The sequence below is a fragment of the Camelina sativa genome, chromosome 14 (assembly GCF_000633955.1).
Source record: "Camelina sativa cultivar DH55 chromosome 14, Cs, whole genome shotgun sequence".
NCBI classification, from domain to species: domain Eukaryota; kingdom Viridiplantae; phylum Streptophyta; class Magnoliopsida; order Brassicales; family Brassicaceae; genus Camelina; species Camelina sativa.
This window is the reverse complement of record NC_025698.1, coordinates 28,681,047-28,697,375: the sequence shown is the minus strand read 5'-3', so window position 1 is coordinate 28,697,375 and position 16,329 is coordinate 28,681,047. Positions and strand designations below refer to the sequence as shown.

Below are 16,329 nucleotides of genomic sequence, written 5' to 3'. Positions count from 1 at the left end.
AACAAATGCCTCGACGCTGTCAGTTGTCTTATTGTACATCAAATAAGATTGAGATATCTCGTTGAAGTACATAGATGACGCAAATCAGGTAGTTTCTTAACTCTTTGACTTGCTTAAAATAGCTCTTGAAGATCAATATGGAGAAGCATACAAATTCGAGGTATGTGGATGTTTTGATATCCTATATATGTGAATTAAGGTATGTGAATTTCTATTTCTTCTGTTTCTTTAGACTATTGCTTCTAAGTTTAATCTTCTTCTTTCTTTTCCTGTCGTTTAATAAATTTAATGTTGTGTAGACATTAGAAGTATCAAACAACTTACATAGATCTCTAATTATCATCACATATATTTCTTTGCAGGCAGCTATTCTCCAGTTTACAAGATCATTATAAGAGACTAAGAGTTTCAGGTTATTCTTTTGCACCCTTTCATAAAGTAAGAATTTATGTTAGCTTCTTCCTCAAATTTGGAGTCACCAGTCTTTCAATATCATGCATATTACCTTTGCTTAAGTTTCTCACTTATTCTAAAATAAAGTAGGTATATATTTAGCATATACTTTGTTCATGAATGAAGATGAATTCATATAGGTTGTTACTGTTGAATCTGGAAAAATAGTAAATCACTTGATCAATTGTATTTTTTTAAATCCCAATCAAATGGTTCAGTTTGAACTTATTTTGTTTTATGGTTCTGGATACTTTCAGTTTGTATATTCATGCTTTCCTTGCAACTTTGTTTCCTATGATTGGTGACGATTTCTTATACTTGGTCTGTATAATTGACCACTTCTTATAGATGAATATTTGAGTTTTGTAAATGTTTTGTATCTGGTTTTGATTGAATATGTTTCTTGTTGGTATTCTTGTTATGGTCTTTCCTTGGTTATTTATTCGGGTGTCAGCCACAATTGGATGAAAGCTTAGATGTTTTTATTCCTGTTACGATCATCAGCATGTGATCATTTTCATCTATGACTTTGTTTATAATGTCTGTGCTCATTTTTTAAGAGCAGGTTGCTAAAATTTAACGCTTTTGTGTTTGCTATACTAATAGTTATTTTTTATCTAAATTTGTTCTTCAAAGTTCCATGAAAGACTGAGTTGGTGAGAGTAAAAGTCTTGGTTAGAGTAGTATCTTTAGGTGGCTAGACCTAAAATGATGCGACTCATGTTTACATCTGTGATTGTGTTAACATTATTCATATAAATTGTCTATTTGTAATATTTGGTAGGATCTTGATTCCTTTATACAAAGATCAAAAGCTGCATTTCTTTTCTTTTATTTGTGACATTTAAGTTCGTTTAGAAAACCATTCGGTTACATGTAATGTGAGTGATACAATAGTTATTGTGTGTTTTCGCTTAAGTGTTGCCCAGTACGTAAAACTATGTGACAGCTGAAGTTTGTTTTAGAAAATCGTATACTAGTGTATGCTATGCGTACTATATCTGGTTTCACACCATTTATTGAACAATGTCTTCTCTGACTAGTGTAGAATGATTGTTACAATGAGGTTTTCTGTGTGTGTTTATATCTGATTTTTAGAGAAACTTATGTCTGAGATCTGTCAGGTTTGTCGTAATGCAACCCATTTATTAGATGGATTATTACATTTTTCTCACTGTGGTTTCTTATTCCAGTTACTCATTTTGTCTTACCCTTTGTATGATTGTATCACCTTGTTGTTTGTTACTTTCGTGGTTCTCTTACCCTTTGCTGCATATATTGTATGCCTTTTTTTTTTTTTGACATCATGCCCTTTTCTGTCTTCTTGTTATTAACGTATGTCCTTTTTGTTGAGTTTTCTCAGTGACGACATGTTTTAGGAAAATTGACCGTCTTGTTTCCTCGTTACGTTGTTTCATATGATTGATGATGGATTATTATAATTATCTGTAAAATTGACCACTTCTACTGTTGAAGCTGAATAAAATGTATAGTAAGTTCTCTTAACTTGTAAATATTATGTATCTTTGAATATGTTTAATGCTACTTTTATAGTTATATGCTTTCTTGTTGCTTTTCTTGTTATTTTTTGACCGTGGTTATTCGGATTCAGCCAAAGTTGGATAGAATCGTAGATGTTGTTATCATGTGAAAAGTTTGTCTTCTTCACTCATTTTCTGAGTCTTAGGTCTGAGAGTTCTGGTTTGTCGTGATGCGCAGCAATAGTACTTACGAATTATTAGATGGATTTAAAGTGCATTGCTCTCACTGTGAATTCCTTATTGCTAAGTTACTTCCTCACTCTTCAGTGATGAAGTGTTTTACAATATTTTGATGTCTTAATCCTAGGTATGCTTAATTATGTATACTGTGTATTTATATATACAACATCGATTTGTTTTCGTTTTCTTTTTGTCGTCAAAATATATCTCACTTTTTTCATTGGCAAGTTCTTAACGACAAGTGTTTGATACCAGTTTTTTTAGATTAAACGAGAGCTAAAATCTGAAAATAATAGTAGTGATTCTTGTAGCCTTCGCATTTTTTCTGTTGGATTTTGTAATTTCTTGAGCTTATATATGTTATCACTTAGCACTATGGCACGATATATGATAACTGAAACCTGACTTTTTAGTTTCATACAGTCAAAGTCGTGATCTCTCTGTGTTTGAGTTTCGTTTTTGTTATCTCTTATGAAGCATCAAATAGATGACTAAGCTAATTTTTGTTGGTATCTATTCTACAGTTGTTTTATTTATTCGTATACACTATACATGTTTATAGTTAAAGTTAATTTGTTTTGTGCTTAACAATCTGCTTGATGAACTTTTTACTGTATCATGTGTCTATGCTCTGTTTCTCACTCTTTGAATGCTCTTGGCTAAACTATTAAAAATATGATTTTGCAATTACATCCCCTTAGTGGAATTTGGGATCATACTTCTGGTTGCCAAAGCGGTTCCAATCGAACAGTAAAATTCTTGTGCGTCACCTAAATCCTCTTTTAGTTTTTTTTATTCCTTGTCTTTCACGTGGTTCCATTCAAGTTCTATTTCAATTGTGAGTAATCAATTCGATTGAGGATTCATTCTTCACAATTATAGTTTCTTAAACATGATAGGGGAGAAAGGGAGACAAAGATGCATGAGAAAACGAGTTTCAACCATGAATATAAAACTTCACAAACTAATTTACAAAGCAAATTCTCAAGTTTTTCTTATGTTCTCACTTTGACCATAATACTTCTGCCGGTCCTCGAAGCCTTGTCTCCCTTTTGATCAAAATGGTTATGTCTTTGCACAAACACAAATACACGCAAACAAAAACCTTGTTAGCCCCGCTTGAAGAAGATAACAAAAAAGATGAAGGCTGAGACATGGCTTACTTAATGAAGCGTCATGTTGCTTAACAGAAAGGCGTCTGCCACTCTTCCTCGACAATTTCACCCTGCAATTTAGTACAGCTTCTTGAAATGTCTATAGCGATTAGTGTTTATACAAAATTAACAAGAAGATAAGCCTAGTCAATGTGAATGGAGATCAAAATCAAGTCAACCTTCTTGTCTATGGTGCCCAGGATTACAAAACAAGCCTTAAGGTGAGGTTGATACGAGTGCCCTCTGCCTTTGCACGCTTTGGCACCTTTGAGTGTGTACCCCTCATCACTAGCAACGATCCATGCTTTAATGTCAAACTTTGTTGAGTCTCTCTGCTGTTTTTCTTTAACCTTATCAACGCCGGTCCACCGTTACCGGTTTTCTCTGCAGGGTCACACCAAACAAACAAATGTTTGTTCCTGGTTTTGCAGGAAAACACTCTGTTGATGTCCTGAGTCCTGACTCAAAGGTCCCATTACCTTGGGAAGATTTTTCGTGTTTCTTTTCCTTCAACACAATCCAAACGAGACTGAGGCACTTTCGGGATTTGGACCATAAATCTTTTCATTAAAAAAAAAGACAGAGTCTTAACAGATTATGAAATTAGTTCTTAAAATTTAAAAAAAAAATAAAACAATCAACTTTAAAAAGAGGGATCAAATCGTTGACATGGTAAGAAAATCGAGAGGATTCTATTTCAAAATCAGTAAAATCTTAACAACAACACAATAAAATAATTTGTTGGAATATATCGTTTAAAAAACAAAAAAAAGAGGAAACTATAAAAGAAAAAAAAAAGAATAAATATGGAAAATTCAAGAAAAGAGGAAAAACTCAAGAAAAATGGAAAAGAAAGAAAAAGGAAATCGCAAGAAAATAAGGGAAACTTATCAATTTACTAGTATTTTTTTTTTTTGTTTCAACTCAGAAATCTATAAATAAAGCTCTTGCGTTTAAATCAGTTGAAAACTCGAAATCATAATAACAAAGAGAACCAAAATAACCTAAAGAGAGACAGAGAATTTTTATAAGCGAACCAACTTGTTCTGATAATGGGAATTGTCTCCGAACCTCGTTGTCCCAAAAGCGTTGATGGGATTAGCATTAACCCTCAACCTACTAAAGGGACGACCTTCGATAGGTTGATATGTGAGATCGATTCTTTCGAAAAGAATCTTAAAGCCACCTTCGATAGCTTTGTGTGTGAGATGGAATCTTCGGAAAAGAAGCTCAAAGCCAACTTCGATAGCTTTGTCTGTGAGATCGAATCTGTGGAAAAGAAGCTCAAAGCCTTTTCAAAGCTTCCCCAGCCATGTAGTACTGAGAAAACAACAACCTTACGGACGGGAAGGAGAGGCAGAGGATTTGAAGATGTAGAGGATAATGAAGAGGACAAAGAAGATCGTACTCATATTTGTACCTATGAGCTATACTTGAGTAGTGATGATGAGTTTGACCGTGAACTTGATCAGTATATGATGAATAAGATGGGGCTGGCTGAGACTGCTCTGTACGAGATGATCAACAACGATCAAACCGAAGTTAATGAAGATATTATGAATGAAGTATCAGTTTTTAAAACGGAGTTAATGAATGAGATTGAAACTTCTCCCTCTGCAATAGAGATCTTGAACGAGAACTTCAAAATCAGCGCAAAAAGTTGCTGAACAAGAACTTACACAAGAGAAGGCTGTGATTTGATGTTGGTGAAGCAGAGATTGAAGTTCTCTGACTAGTGTAGAATGATTGATACAATGAGGTTTTTTTGTGTTTGTTTACATCTAATTTCTAGGTAAATTTATGTCTGCGATCTGTTAGGTTTGTCGTAATGCAACACATTTGTGCTATGCATATTTTATTAGATGGATTTATATAATGCATTTTTCTCACTGTGGTTCCTTATTCCAGTTACTCATTTGTCTTACCCTTTGTATCACCTCGTTGTTTGTTACTTTCGTGGTTCTCTTCTCTCTGGAAATATATTGTATGCCCTTTTGTTTTTTTTACATCATATCATATTGTATGCCCTTCTCTGTCTTCTTGTTATCATGTGAAATCAGATAAAATGTATAGTATATCTCATTTTTTCTGAGTCTTATGACTCTGTTTCTAATGTTCGTGCTCATATCGTTTAGAACAGATTGCTAAGTTTAACCTTTTTTATTTAACTTGTGATACTAATAATTTTGGGTTAAGTTTTGTTTTGTAAAATTTCTATGTAGGACTGAGTTGGCGAGAATTTCACCTTGCAATTTAGTACAGCTTCTTGAAATGTCTACATCGATTAGTGTTTATACAGACTTAATAAGAAGATACGCCTAGTCAATGTGAGTGCCTATGGTGCCTAGGATTACAAAACAAGCCTTAAGGTAAGGTTGATACGAGTGCCCTCTGCCTTTGCACGCTTTGGCACCTTTGAGTGTGTATCTCCTCATCACTAGCAACGATCCATTAGAAAGTGTAATTGATGTAATTTCTTTAACGTTATAAAAATAGAAAATTAACAGAAACATTTTAGCAAAGATACGATAAATTGGACAAGATAATCATCGCCATCAATTATAAATTCTGGGCCGGTTAGTCTTTCTAATTGAAGATTCCGGGGAAGAAGACCACTGTAGAAAAGTATGTTGGAGACGGAGGCCACCGGTTGAGCCACCACCGCAGCCACTAGTTTCACCGATGAATCAAGTAATGGGACAATCACCTAATTAAACAAGACAAGAAATTAAAACAAATTAAAGCCATCATAAACAAGGTTGATCAAATTCTTATATATATAACATCGACTTGCCATTGTTCTTTATTCACGGTGTATTATTATTACACAAACTGTTTTTGTAAAAGTAATGGAGGCAAAAAAAGAGAGAAAAACGTACCATGAACGAGGAACGACTGATTAAAACTTTCTCTTGTTTCTTGAAGTTGAGAAGAAGAAGCTAGCTAGGTTTATGACTCTCTCTATCGCATCCAAAATCAAACCTTCTTCTGTTGACGATACTTGGAGACCAAAAAAGGCATTTATTGATACTTGGAGAACAAAATCACATTTATGGAATAAATTGCTCCCCAAGTCTTCAATTTAACATTTTCAGTCTTGAAATTTGAGAATCAAAAACCACAATTTTCTAAATAGAAATATTATTCCAAACAGAAAAAAAAAAAAAAACAAATCGTTTCTGGTTTTAATCTTTCGGCCAAACACAAAGAGGCTTATTAAAACATAAAGGCCCATGGGCCCAAATCAATCCAGTAACACAAAATTCACAACCCTAATATAAAAAGAAGAAACCCTAGCTTTATATAAAGTTTTGTTTGACCTAGCGTCGTCACTTCCTTCTCTGAAGCCGGAACCCTCAAGGTTTTTTTTTTTGATTCATCTGGAAACTCGCATTTAGCTCCAATGGTAGATTGATCTACGATCCTCTCTCTCAATCTCTATTTCATATCTTTGTTGCTTCCTTGATCTCTTCATTTCACTGATGCGATGTTGTTTTTGTTTTTGAGATTCTCAGGGAAAGGGAACGGGAAGTTTCGGAAAGAGAAGGAATAAGAGTCATACACTCTGTGTAAGATGTGGCCGTCGTAGTTTCCACATCCAGAAGAGTCGTTGCTCTGCTTGTGCTTACCCCGCCGCTCGCAAGAGGACCTGTACGTTTCTTTGTTCTCTCCCTCGCTATCATTTGCTTTGTATTGAGAAATGGATCTAATCAGAATTAGGGTTTAGTCATTAGGTTTTGGTTAGGGATTGAAATCATTCTGTTATCTTTGAATTTGTAGTAGTTTCCTTTGGAATTGTGATATGTTGAGTATTGCGTCTCGTTGATAGAGCTTCAAGTGTATGATTGAAAAATCTATGAATCACTTGGTGTTTGGCCTCTCTTTGGACACATCTTGTGAAGCTTCTCTATTGTACTAAGATTTTGTAATGTGCCATTTTTGTGGGATAGTACCGATTGATGTGTTTGTGTATTATGTTGTTAGACAACTGGAGTGTGAAGGCAATCCGTAGAAAGACTACTGGAACTGGAAGGATGAGGTATCTTCGCAATGTTCCTCGCAGGTTCAAGACCGGTTTCAGAGAAGGTACTCATCCTTTTTTTTTTAATATATATTCGACTTAAGAAGCTGGTCTTTACTACTATCTTGAATTTGTTGTGCATTTTGTCTTGGATTAGGTACCGAAGCCAAGCCAAGAGTCAAGGCAGCAGCAGCTTAAACTGGTTTTTGAGCATCAAGTGGAGAGTTTGTTTGTTGTTAAACTTAGATTTTGGCTTGCTCTGAGTTTGTTTATTCGAAAGATTATTATTATTATTATCAAGTACCTGATTATGACTATCTTTTTGTGTGCTCTTTGCTTTTTTTATAAAGTTTTGGACTTCGATGAGATTTCAATTTGCAAGTCTTTTAATTCTGTTGTTATTGTAGTTCATGTTTTCACTAATATTATGGTTCCTTCACCAATTGTGTCCATCTGGCCAACGTAATCTGCTTGTAAAAACTGACAAGATTTAGGGGTTTTGTCATGTCCAATAAATTAAATTTTGAGAAATTTATTTTCTTTTTTTATTTATTGAAAAATAATTTCAGAATTCCTCTGTTTGAGAAAATCATATGGCACTTCTTTCAATTCCGTATTCTTAGGCTCACTGACATTCATAATTAATCTGAGTTACTTGCAATTTCTGTCTAGTTAGGTTGTTTTGTTGTATAATCCGACACTAGACTCAGCTGAAAAATTGAGATTCGTTTAAGATAAACACGATATCAAACACAAAAATTGATGATAGTTAGAAATGAGAAATAATTGGATGTTTAAATTCACATATTATTTTAAAGATATTTTTAAGGGAAAATTGATTTAAAAGGACATTTTTGCTTCAATTTGTCCCACTATGCTTTTTTTTTTGGAGTTTGGTAGAATAGGTTTTAGAATACAGAAAAACTCAGTTATACCCTTAATACAGAAAAAACCAAAATTTCCTTATCAAACTTTTTCTATATTTCTTCTTTTGTATACTTCCTATATTTAATCAAAACAATATTTCCTTTTTTTAATAATCCATTTCCTTATACTTTTTTTTACTGATTTTTGTATTACTTTTTTTTACTACTCACCTACCTAAAAGAAAAAAATCTCGACATTATCGACTCTCGATACCCACCGGCGAGTATCTCTCTCTCTCAAACGATATCGACTCCGGTAGCTTCTCCCACCGGCGAGGATCGACGACTCCGGCAGCTTCTCCCACCGGCGACGACTCTGGTAGCTTCTCTCTCTCTCTCTCTCTCTCTCTCTCTCTCTCTCTCTCTCTCTCTCTCTCTCTCTCTCTCTCTCTCTCTCTCTCTCTCTCTCTCTCTCTCTCTCTCTCTCTCTCTCTCTCTCTCTCTCTCTCTCTCTCTCTCTCTCTCTCTCTCTCTCTCTCTCTCTCTCTCTCTCTCTCTCTCTCTCTCTCTCTCTCTCTCTCTCTCTCTCTCTCTCTCTCTCTCTCTCTCTCTCTCTCTCTCTCTCTCTCTCTCTCTCTCTCTCTCTCTCTCTCTCTCTCTCTCTCTCTCTCTCTCTCTCTCTCTCTCTCTCTCTCTCTCTCTCTCTCTCTCTCTCTCTCTCTCTCTCTCTCTCTCTCTCTCTCTCTCTCTCTCTCTCTCTCTCTCTCTCTCTCTCTCTCTCTCTCGACACAATTGAGGTTTTCCCCAAATCTATTTCAAAAATTTTCCCCAAAATTTTGATTGAACCCAATCGATTTCTCTCTCTCTCTCCCTCTCTCTCAATCGATGCATGCAATTGTTTGTTTGAATTGTTGTGGTTGTGTTTTTTTTCCCCAAATGTGATAATGTATCGGTTGAAATTTGTTTCAATATAGTCAATATAGTTTCTATATGTGTTTGATTGTTGTGGGACAAATTTTTTTCCCCAAATTTGATAATGTATCGATTGAAATTTGTGTTTTTTCTTATAGTTAGTATAACTAATCAATTGAAATCATCTGTTTTTCTTTTGTTGTCTGTTGATTTTTCAATGTTACCACGTTCTTTTAAGTTAGTTGAGCAATAAATTTTGAGATGGTTGGATTTGTTTTTGTGGTATTGAATTGGTTTATGGATAGAGTTTGGATTTTTATAGTTTGGATACATTTTATTGTTTTGAGCTCACTCGTTCAAAATCTAATCCTTTTTTTTCATCTGTCGCTTTGAATTCTGAGGTTGAAGTTTAATGACTCTTGTATATGTTTTATAGAGAGGAGACACACGGTTTGAAGGTCGTGAGCTTTTGAGGTTCACCCGAGAACAACTGCTTCAGCTTAGAGAGGTAATTACTTACTTTTCATGCGTAGTTTTAGTCAAGTTGCTTTTTTGGTTTCTATGTTTTACTCAGATTATGTGGTATGCCCTGAATTAATTGTCTAATACTAGTTAGCATCCTTGAGGTCCAACATGATTCCTTACGTAGGTCAATGGTTATATACCCTTGAACTTAGTCATTCACCAATTATGTTGTGCAGGCGATCCAAGTCTCTTATGAAATCCTGAAGCTTAGTCAGGAGATTGCATCTGATCTTTTTGGCGAAGAGCAGAGCTGGAGCCATTGAGAAAGTAAGGTGAGTGGTTTCCTCTTCCCCGTGTTCCCTCTTGTTTCATTTTATTGTCTACATTTTATAGCTAATTGATTGAAATTTATGTCTTTTCTTATGTTAGTATAGCTAATCGATTGAAATTTGTGTTTTTTCTTACAGTTAGTATAGCTAATCAATTGATTGTGTTTTTTCTTATAGTTAGTATAGCTAATCGATCATGTTTTTGTGTTTTTTCTTACAGTTAGTATAGCTAATCGATCATGTTCATCATACTAATGAATATCATTTTCTTAATTTTTTTTTGTGTAGCTATGGAAACAGAATTTCCTAAACGCCTGTTTAGAGATGGATTTGAGCCACAAGTGAAGAAGATTAACAATTCCTGTCGAATTTCTATCTTGGGCAAAGTCAAACAAGCATTACCTAAAGAGTATGAGAAGGTGAAGAATGATCCAGTCTTTTCACATGTCTTTGCACTCTACGAGAATGGTTTAGGGTATTCAGGACGTTTGATACACAGCATGATGTCTAGGCAATTGGTTACAAAGAAAAAAAGAGAGATATGGTTTGTGTTTGGAGGGAAGCCACTCAGATTTTCAATGCAAGAGTTTCATGCTGTGACTGGGCTCAAATGCACTGCCGATTCTAGTTGTGATTTAGAGAATTGGAAAGATGATGGTGGGTTTTGGAGCAAATTGATGAAGAGAAAAGGTCCGACTATTAGCATTAAGAGCTTGGTTGATGTTCACTTACCTGTAATTCACAAATGGAATGAGGTAGATAGGATCCGATTGGTGTATCTTCTTGTGATAGCTGGGTTGGTTATGGCTAAGGATGAGAAAAAGTATATTCCACTCAAATACATCCAGATGGTAATGGATCTTGATAAGGTGAGGACTTATCCTTGGGGTCTTAAAGCTTTTAAAAGTCTTGCTAAGTCTATCATAGAAAAAAGAGAAGATTTGAAGAAGATCAATAGCTATGCATTAGATGGTTTCTCATATGCATTTCAAATATGGGTGATGGAGGCAATTCCAGACATTGGAAAGTTGTTGGGAGAAAAGATTATCACTGAGTTTAGAGAAGCTCCTCGATGTTCTAACTGGAAAGGCGCAGCCAAAGTATCATATGATGATATCATCCAACTAGAAAGTACATTTGGACCGAAGGTACTTTCTTTGCCAACCCAACTCTTATCACATGGTTTTTTTTGTTAATAGTTGATGTCATTGTTTAATCTTTAACTCCTACCTGTTTTTTTTTCTTTTTTTTTAGGATATTGTTTATCCATACATATCTATTACTGGCGATTTCGACGTTGTTGACTCCATTGAGTTTTTATGGCGTGACGAAACAAGCGATGGTGAAGTCGATAATTTGAAAGATAAGATCAGTTCTGGAAATGATTTTGGAGACCATATTTGGGGAACTGTACAAGTTGATGATGTGGAGGGTGAACATATTCAATTAAAAGATGATGTTGGCAGTGAGGTGTGTGAAGAAAATCAAGGGTCTAGTGCAACAAAGAGTGGTGAGAGTATGCAAGCTGCTAATGATGAAGAATCAGGTTGCAAGAGGAAGAGACAACCTGATCATGGTGCAGAGAGGAGGAAAAAGAAACTGCTCTATGAGCGAGCAGCAACAACACATCGAGCTGCAACAGATGAACAAATGAAGTCCTTTATTAGTGTGTTTGAGACTTGTTTCAAGAGTTTTGAGAAGAAGGTTGACAGCCGATTGGAAAAAATAGAAAAGGATGTCTCACTCTTGAAGGATACTTTAACTTCAGCTGGAATTACAATAAGCACTCAAGCCATGGTTGATCAACCATCCTTTCCAGCAGAAAAGAAGAGTAAATCTGTGGTACGTAAGACTTAAATCTCTACGTTATGTATGTTTGTGTTTTTTTTTTTAAGACTCTAAAAGAATATGTAACCAGATATGTATGTTTGTGGGTGTAATAATAAGTGTAAATATTTTTGTTAAACTTTTTGTATGGAGAGGATGAAACGGTTTTAGTTGATGATCTTTTCACTCATCATAGTGAAATAGATCTTAATTTTGATACACAAGAATTTTTACAGAAATCAGTAGGGCACCTATCTCAAAAAGCAGATGTACTTGGGTTTGATCCTACACAAAATGTATTGTGCAAAGATGACATACGGAGATTGAATACTACAAACGCGGGCGAATTTGACATGGATTCTGTTTTGGTGTTCGTTTCTGATGATCGATTCAATGCTTTTGCAGAGTGGCATAGAACAAGGGGGTAAGTTGTTCAATTATATTTTACTATAATTGTTACAGTTTTATGCTCTTTCGATGCTTATGCATAGTGTTTTCTTTTGTGTATTTGCAGAATGATTCAGTTGGGTCCAAGTTTAATTAACGAGGAATTACTAAAGCGAGTCATGACAAGCAACGTTTGGCTTCATAATCCGGTACGTTGCAATATTTGGAGGGAGTAACGCTATGTAATACTTTATTATATTTTTTTTTAATTGCAATTTTTTTTTTACAATGAAATATTTTTCAGGAAATGGATGCTATGATGTATATATTTCGGGAGAATACATCTTTAGGCCGACTGAAGTCAAATCGTGTTGGCTTCATGAATTGTTTGTTTAGCATGCAAATCAAAAACGAATATTTGAAGTTTAGAGAAGGTAAAAAAGGCCACAAGTGGGATTCTATGATCTTGGGTTATGCAAACGGTGACTTGCCTTCTCATGGAAAGACGGGGAAGAAATGGGCATTAGACTTCGACAGAGTTTACGCTCCTGTGAACATCAGTAATAAGCATTGGATATCTGTGTGCATTAATTTTGCCCTAAGAACTGTTGAAGTATTTGATTGTTCTGGTATGACCCACAGAAGTCATGTGGATCCATTTGCAATCCTCATCCCTCGACTTGTGAAGGAAGTTCAGACCAAGAGATATGGTAAATATCTTCATTTGTCTCCATATTCTATTATTTTTGCTTCAGTGCCACAAAATCTTAATAAGTCATGCTGTGATTGCGGAGTGTATGCACTTAAATACATAGAGTGTCATATGCATAATCTGGATTTGAGTTTGATAAACGATGACAACATTAAAGAAGCTCGTACGAAGATTGCAGTTGACTTGTGGGAAGCAGCATCTGATCATGTGTTCATTGAGCGAATGAAGAAGTATGAGCCTCCACCTTCATCGCCTCATATTGTAGAATTATGATCCTTAGTTAAATTTTTAATTGTGCTACGATTATTATTGTAATTCACGTCTTCGTACGAGCATTATCATTTCTTTATTTATTTGGTTCTTATTGGCATTATCATTTATTTATTTATTATCACATCTTGTTCTTATTTATTTGGTTCTTATTAGCATTATCATCTTGTTTTTCAACACCTTCGAGGCACACACAAATATTTCAAACACATCTTCTATAACTTGGGGTGTCATGCTTCTAAAATTCACACAATCCAATAACATTGACCATAAACATATGAAAAAAACATAAGAAATCCAATAACGTGTATTTGAAACATAAGCAATTGAAGATTAAAAAACATAAGAAATCCAATAACATTATAAACCTCCATGTAAGCTAACACCTATAAACCTCCATAAGACTACATTATAAATTCTGGAAGATTTGGGATGTCATGCTTCTAAACCTCCATGTAAGCTAACACTTAGCCAGCCTGAGATGAAAAAAAAAATATATTCATTGTTAAATTAAAGAAACTAAAACATGTATTTGAAATGATGTGTAAAAGTTGCTGAACAAACCTATTATTAGATTGTGTTTTCACATGTCGATCTATTGTGGCCTTCTTTACCACAACGGCCACACTTACGCCTCTTCGCTCCTTGTGACGATCTTATCTTGTCTTCCACTGATTCATATCTTCTTTTTCTTCTTCTACCAGCTCCTCTTCTTGTCTCAGGTGGTACAATTTTTACATCACCAACAGTTTCGGGAACACACCATTCATCTTCAGGAACACCTATAGGATTAATGTTTTCCTCGTACAATGATCTCCATGCAGCAGTAGTGAACACATCATCAGCGTATGGGTACAGACTTTTCCCAATACTAAAACATGCTTTTATGGCATGTCTACAAGGAAGCTTTCCTGTGTCGAACTTTCCACATGAACAAGTCCTCTTCTCCAAATCAACAATAAAATCTACTCCTTTACCTTTAATCTGTAATATGAATTGAGAAATAGGATAAGCTTTAAACTTTTCACCCTTCTCTATTCTTCTAGAAATCTTCTGCTCCACGTCAATGGTTAAAGGGTCGTTCTGCTGCTCACTTTGTGCCCTACGCTCATAAAACCAGCGGGTTAACATTTCTCTAATGCTATCTAACAAAGGAATGATTGGATACTCTCTCGGTGATCTCAAAGCTGAATTTATTGATTCAGCAGGGTTGTTGGTGTTTATGTCATATCTATATCCAAGAAAATGACATCCAGCCCATTTTTTCACAACAGCCTCTTGTAGATAACCTCCAATCGCCGGACTGATATTGCAAATTTCCGCAAAATGTTTATCAAACTCAGCAACTCTATAAGCTTTTGACGCTTTTGCAAGACGACCAGCCACACCTCTTCCTTTATAATTTGTAACCACATTACCTATCAAGTGGTGGATGCAAATACCATGTTTAGCCAACGGGTAGATTTTTCCAATCATTTTACCAATAGATATATGTCGATCTGACACAAAAGCTAAATCTTTGTCATCCGCAATAACAACCTTAAGCTGCATTAAAAACCACTCCCATGAAGCATCATTCTCAGAATCAGCAATCCCAAATGCAATTGGATACAAATTAGAGTTACCATCTACGGCTGTAGCAACTAGTAGAACTCCTTTGTACTTGTTCTTTAAAAACGTTCCATCAACTACAATGACCTTCCGAATTTTCTTGTAGAACCCTCTTATTGATTGACCAAATGAAATGAATAGATACTTGAATCTACCATCACAATCAATATCATAATTTGTATGCGTACCAGGATTCGCCTCTTTTAGCATGTGCAAGTAGTTAGGTATCTTAGCAAAACTTTTCTCTGGGATTCCTCTTACTTCGTTAATTGCATACTCACGAGATTCCCAAGCTTGGGAATAAGTTAGCTCACATCCATTCTCCGTACGCATAATATTAATGATGTCATTGGGTTTAGGTCCCTCCTTGACACCTTCATAATTATGTTTGATGAGATTCCCGATTGTTCTTGCTGAAGGTGTTCTACCAAATTTCGTTTTCCTTGAAGGAGCACAAGTATGGCTACCCACATACTTGTTGATTTTCCAACATGTAGACGCTTCGAAGCACTCAGCACGAACACGCCATTTGCAAACATTATCAATACAGCGTATACACCAAAATATTCTACCAGATTTAGTAACTCTGTAATCGAAGTTATACTTCATTGCAAAAATTTCTAAACTTGCCTGTAAAGCTTCCTTGCTTTTGAAATATTGTCCCTTCTTTACCATAGAATCAACCATCATAGATCTAGCACCAACTTCAGCGTCCTTAGAAGTTATGAAGTTAGAATCATTCGGTTTTGCTTTACTCACAAATTTTGGCAGCTTTTCACGCAGAAGAACGTCAACGCCTCCCTCACTTGAATCGCTTGGTTCCTTATTCAGATCAATATTGCTTCTATCATTCACCATGGCTTTAAACGTCACACACAACCGTATGTTATTCTTCATTCTCCAATAAGCAACAAAATTTTTCACTTGGCGATCATTCATCATAACAACCGGAGGAGAATCAACACTGAGATCAAAGGGTAAATAACTAAATTCCACATCAACCATATTTTGTTGTATTTCATAGTCTTCCAAAACCATCATCTTTAGCTCTTCAAGAGTTGAATTGGCTTGAAAAGTAAGAAGTCTCCCACGTTTTTCTTCATCAACAATAAATCTCCATTCATTTTGGCCGATACATCTCCATACACCACATGTTACATAGATTTGCAACATACTGCAAAATGAACTCTTGAATGAAATTTAGGTTGGAAAATGTTGAAAAACCTTGAACAAAATCGATTAAAAATGGGGTTTAATGTTTTCAGAACACGTTTTCTAAACATGTTAGAACGTAATCTTAAGAATATATTTGATTAGCATAATTTCGGGATTACGTAAATATTTTGTTTCCTTAAATTTCGGATTCAGTTTCCTTGTCTAACATAGTGTAGAATATACTTTCTAAATTATGAAGAACATAGAGGAAAGTGTAGAATTAGTGTTCTAATTTTCGCAGGACACATGATAAAATGTAGATTTCATATTCTGACTTCAGTAGAATATGTATAAAGTGAAGAAAACAAATTCTAAAATTTGTAGAATATAGAGTTATGTGTAGAATATATATTCTAATTTCTGTAGAAGACATACAAAATCCGACT

The 16,329-nt window shown here is 35.0% G+C and overlaps 3 protein-coding genes across 3 annotated transcripts; 2 read left to right on the top strand and 1 right to left on the bottom strand.

Annotated features, from left to right (window-relative positions):
• LOC104742733 (60S ribosomal protein L37-3-like) lies at positions 6,623–7,723 on the top strand. Its single transcript, XM_010463765.2, has 4 exons — positions 6,623–6,734; positions 6,844–6,979; positions 7,313–7,414; positions 7,507–7,723. The coding sequence occupies exons 1-4, from the start codon at positions 6,732–6,734 to the stop codon at positions 7,545–7,547; spliced, it is 282 nt and encodes a 93-aa protein (XP_010462067.1). The 5' UTR covers positions 6,623–6,731; the 3' UTR covers positions 7,548–7,723.
• On the top strand, positions 8,441–13,120 carry LOC104744089. Its single transcript, XM_019235618.1, has 9 exons — positions 8,441–8,594; positions 9,564–9,635; positions 9,829–9,924; positions 10,210–10,611; positions 10,714–11,069; positions 11,176–11,763; positions 11,985–12,172; positions 12,263–12,344; positions 12,440–13,120. Exons 4-9 carry the CDS (start codon positions 10,212–10,214, stop codon positions 13,118–13,120), a joined length of 2,295 nt encoding a protein of 764 aa, XP_019091163.1. The 5' UTR covers positions 8,441–8,594; positions 9,564–9,635; positions 9,829–9,924; positions 10,210–10,211.
• Positions 13,688–15,769, bottom strand: LOC104744087. Its single transcript, XM_019235617.1, has one exon. It carries the CDS (start codon positions 15,767–15,769, stop codon positions 13,688–13,690), a length of 2,082 nt encoding a protein of 693 aa, XP_019091162.1.

What these genes read in the sequence shown, in the direction of transcription:
- LOC104742733 (XM_010463765.2), top strand. An exon ending in CGCCGCTCGCAAGAGGACCT is followed by an intron (nt 6,980 to 7,312) that starts GTACGTTTCTTT and finishes TTATGTTGTTAG; the next exon opens with ACAACTGGAGTGTGAAGGCA. An exon ending in CAAGACCGGTTTCAGAGAAG is followed by an intron (nt 7,415 to 7,506) that starts GTACTCATCCTT and finishes GTCTTGGATTAG; the next exon opens with GTACCGAAGCCAAGCCAAGA.
- LOC104744087 (XM_019235617.1), bottom strand. Translation starts at nt 15,769, where the DNA reads ATGATGGTTTTGGAAGACTATGAAATACAACAAAATATGGTTGATGTG.
- LOC104744089 (XM_019235618.1), top strand. Translation starts at nt 10,212, where the DNA reads ATGGAAACAGAATTTCCTAAACGCCTGTTTAGAGATGGATTTGAGCCA. An exon ending in CAAATTGATGAAGAGAAAAG is followed by an intron (nt 10,612 to 10,713) that starts GTCCGACTATTA and finishes TTCTTGTGATAG; the next exon opens with CTGGGTTGGTTATGGCTAAG. An exon ending in AAAAGAAGAGTAAATCTGTG is followed by an intron (nt 11,764 to 11,984) that starts GTACGTAAGACT and finishes GAATTTTTACAG; the next exon opens with AAATCAGTAGGGCACCTATC.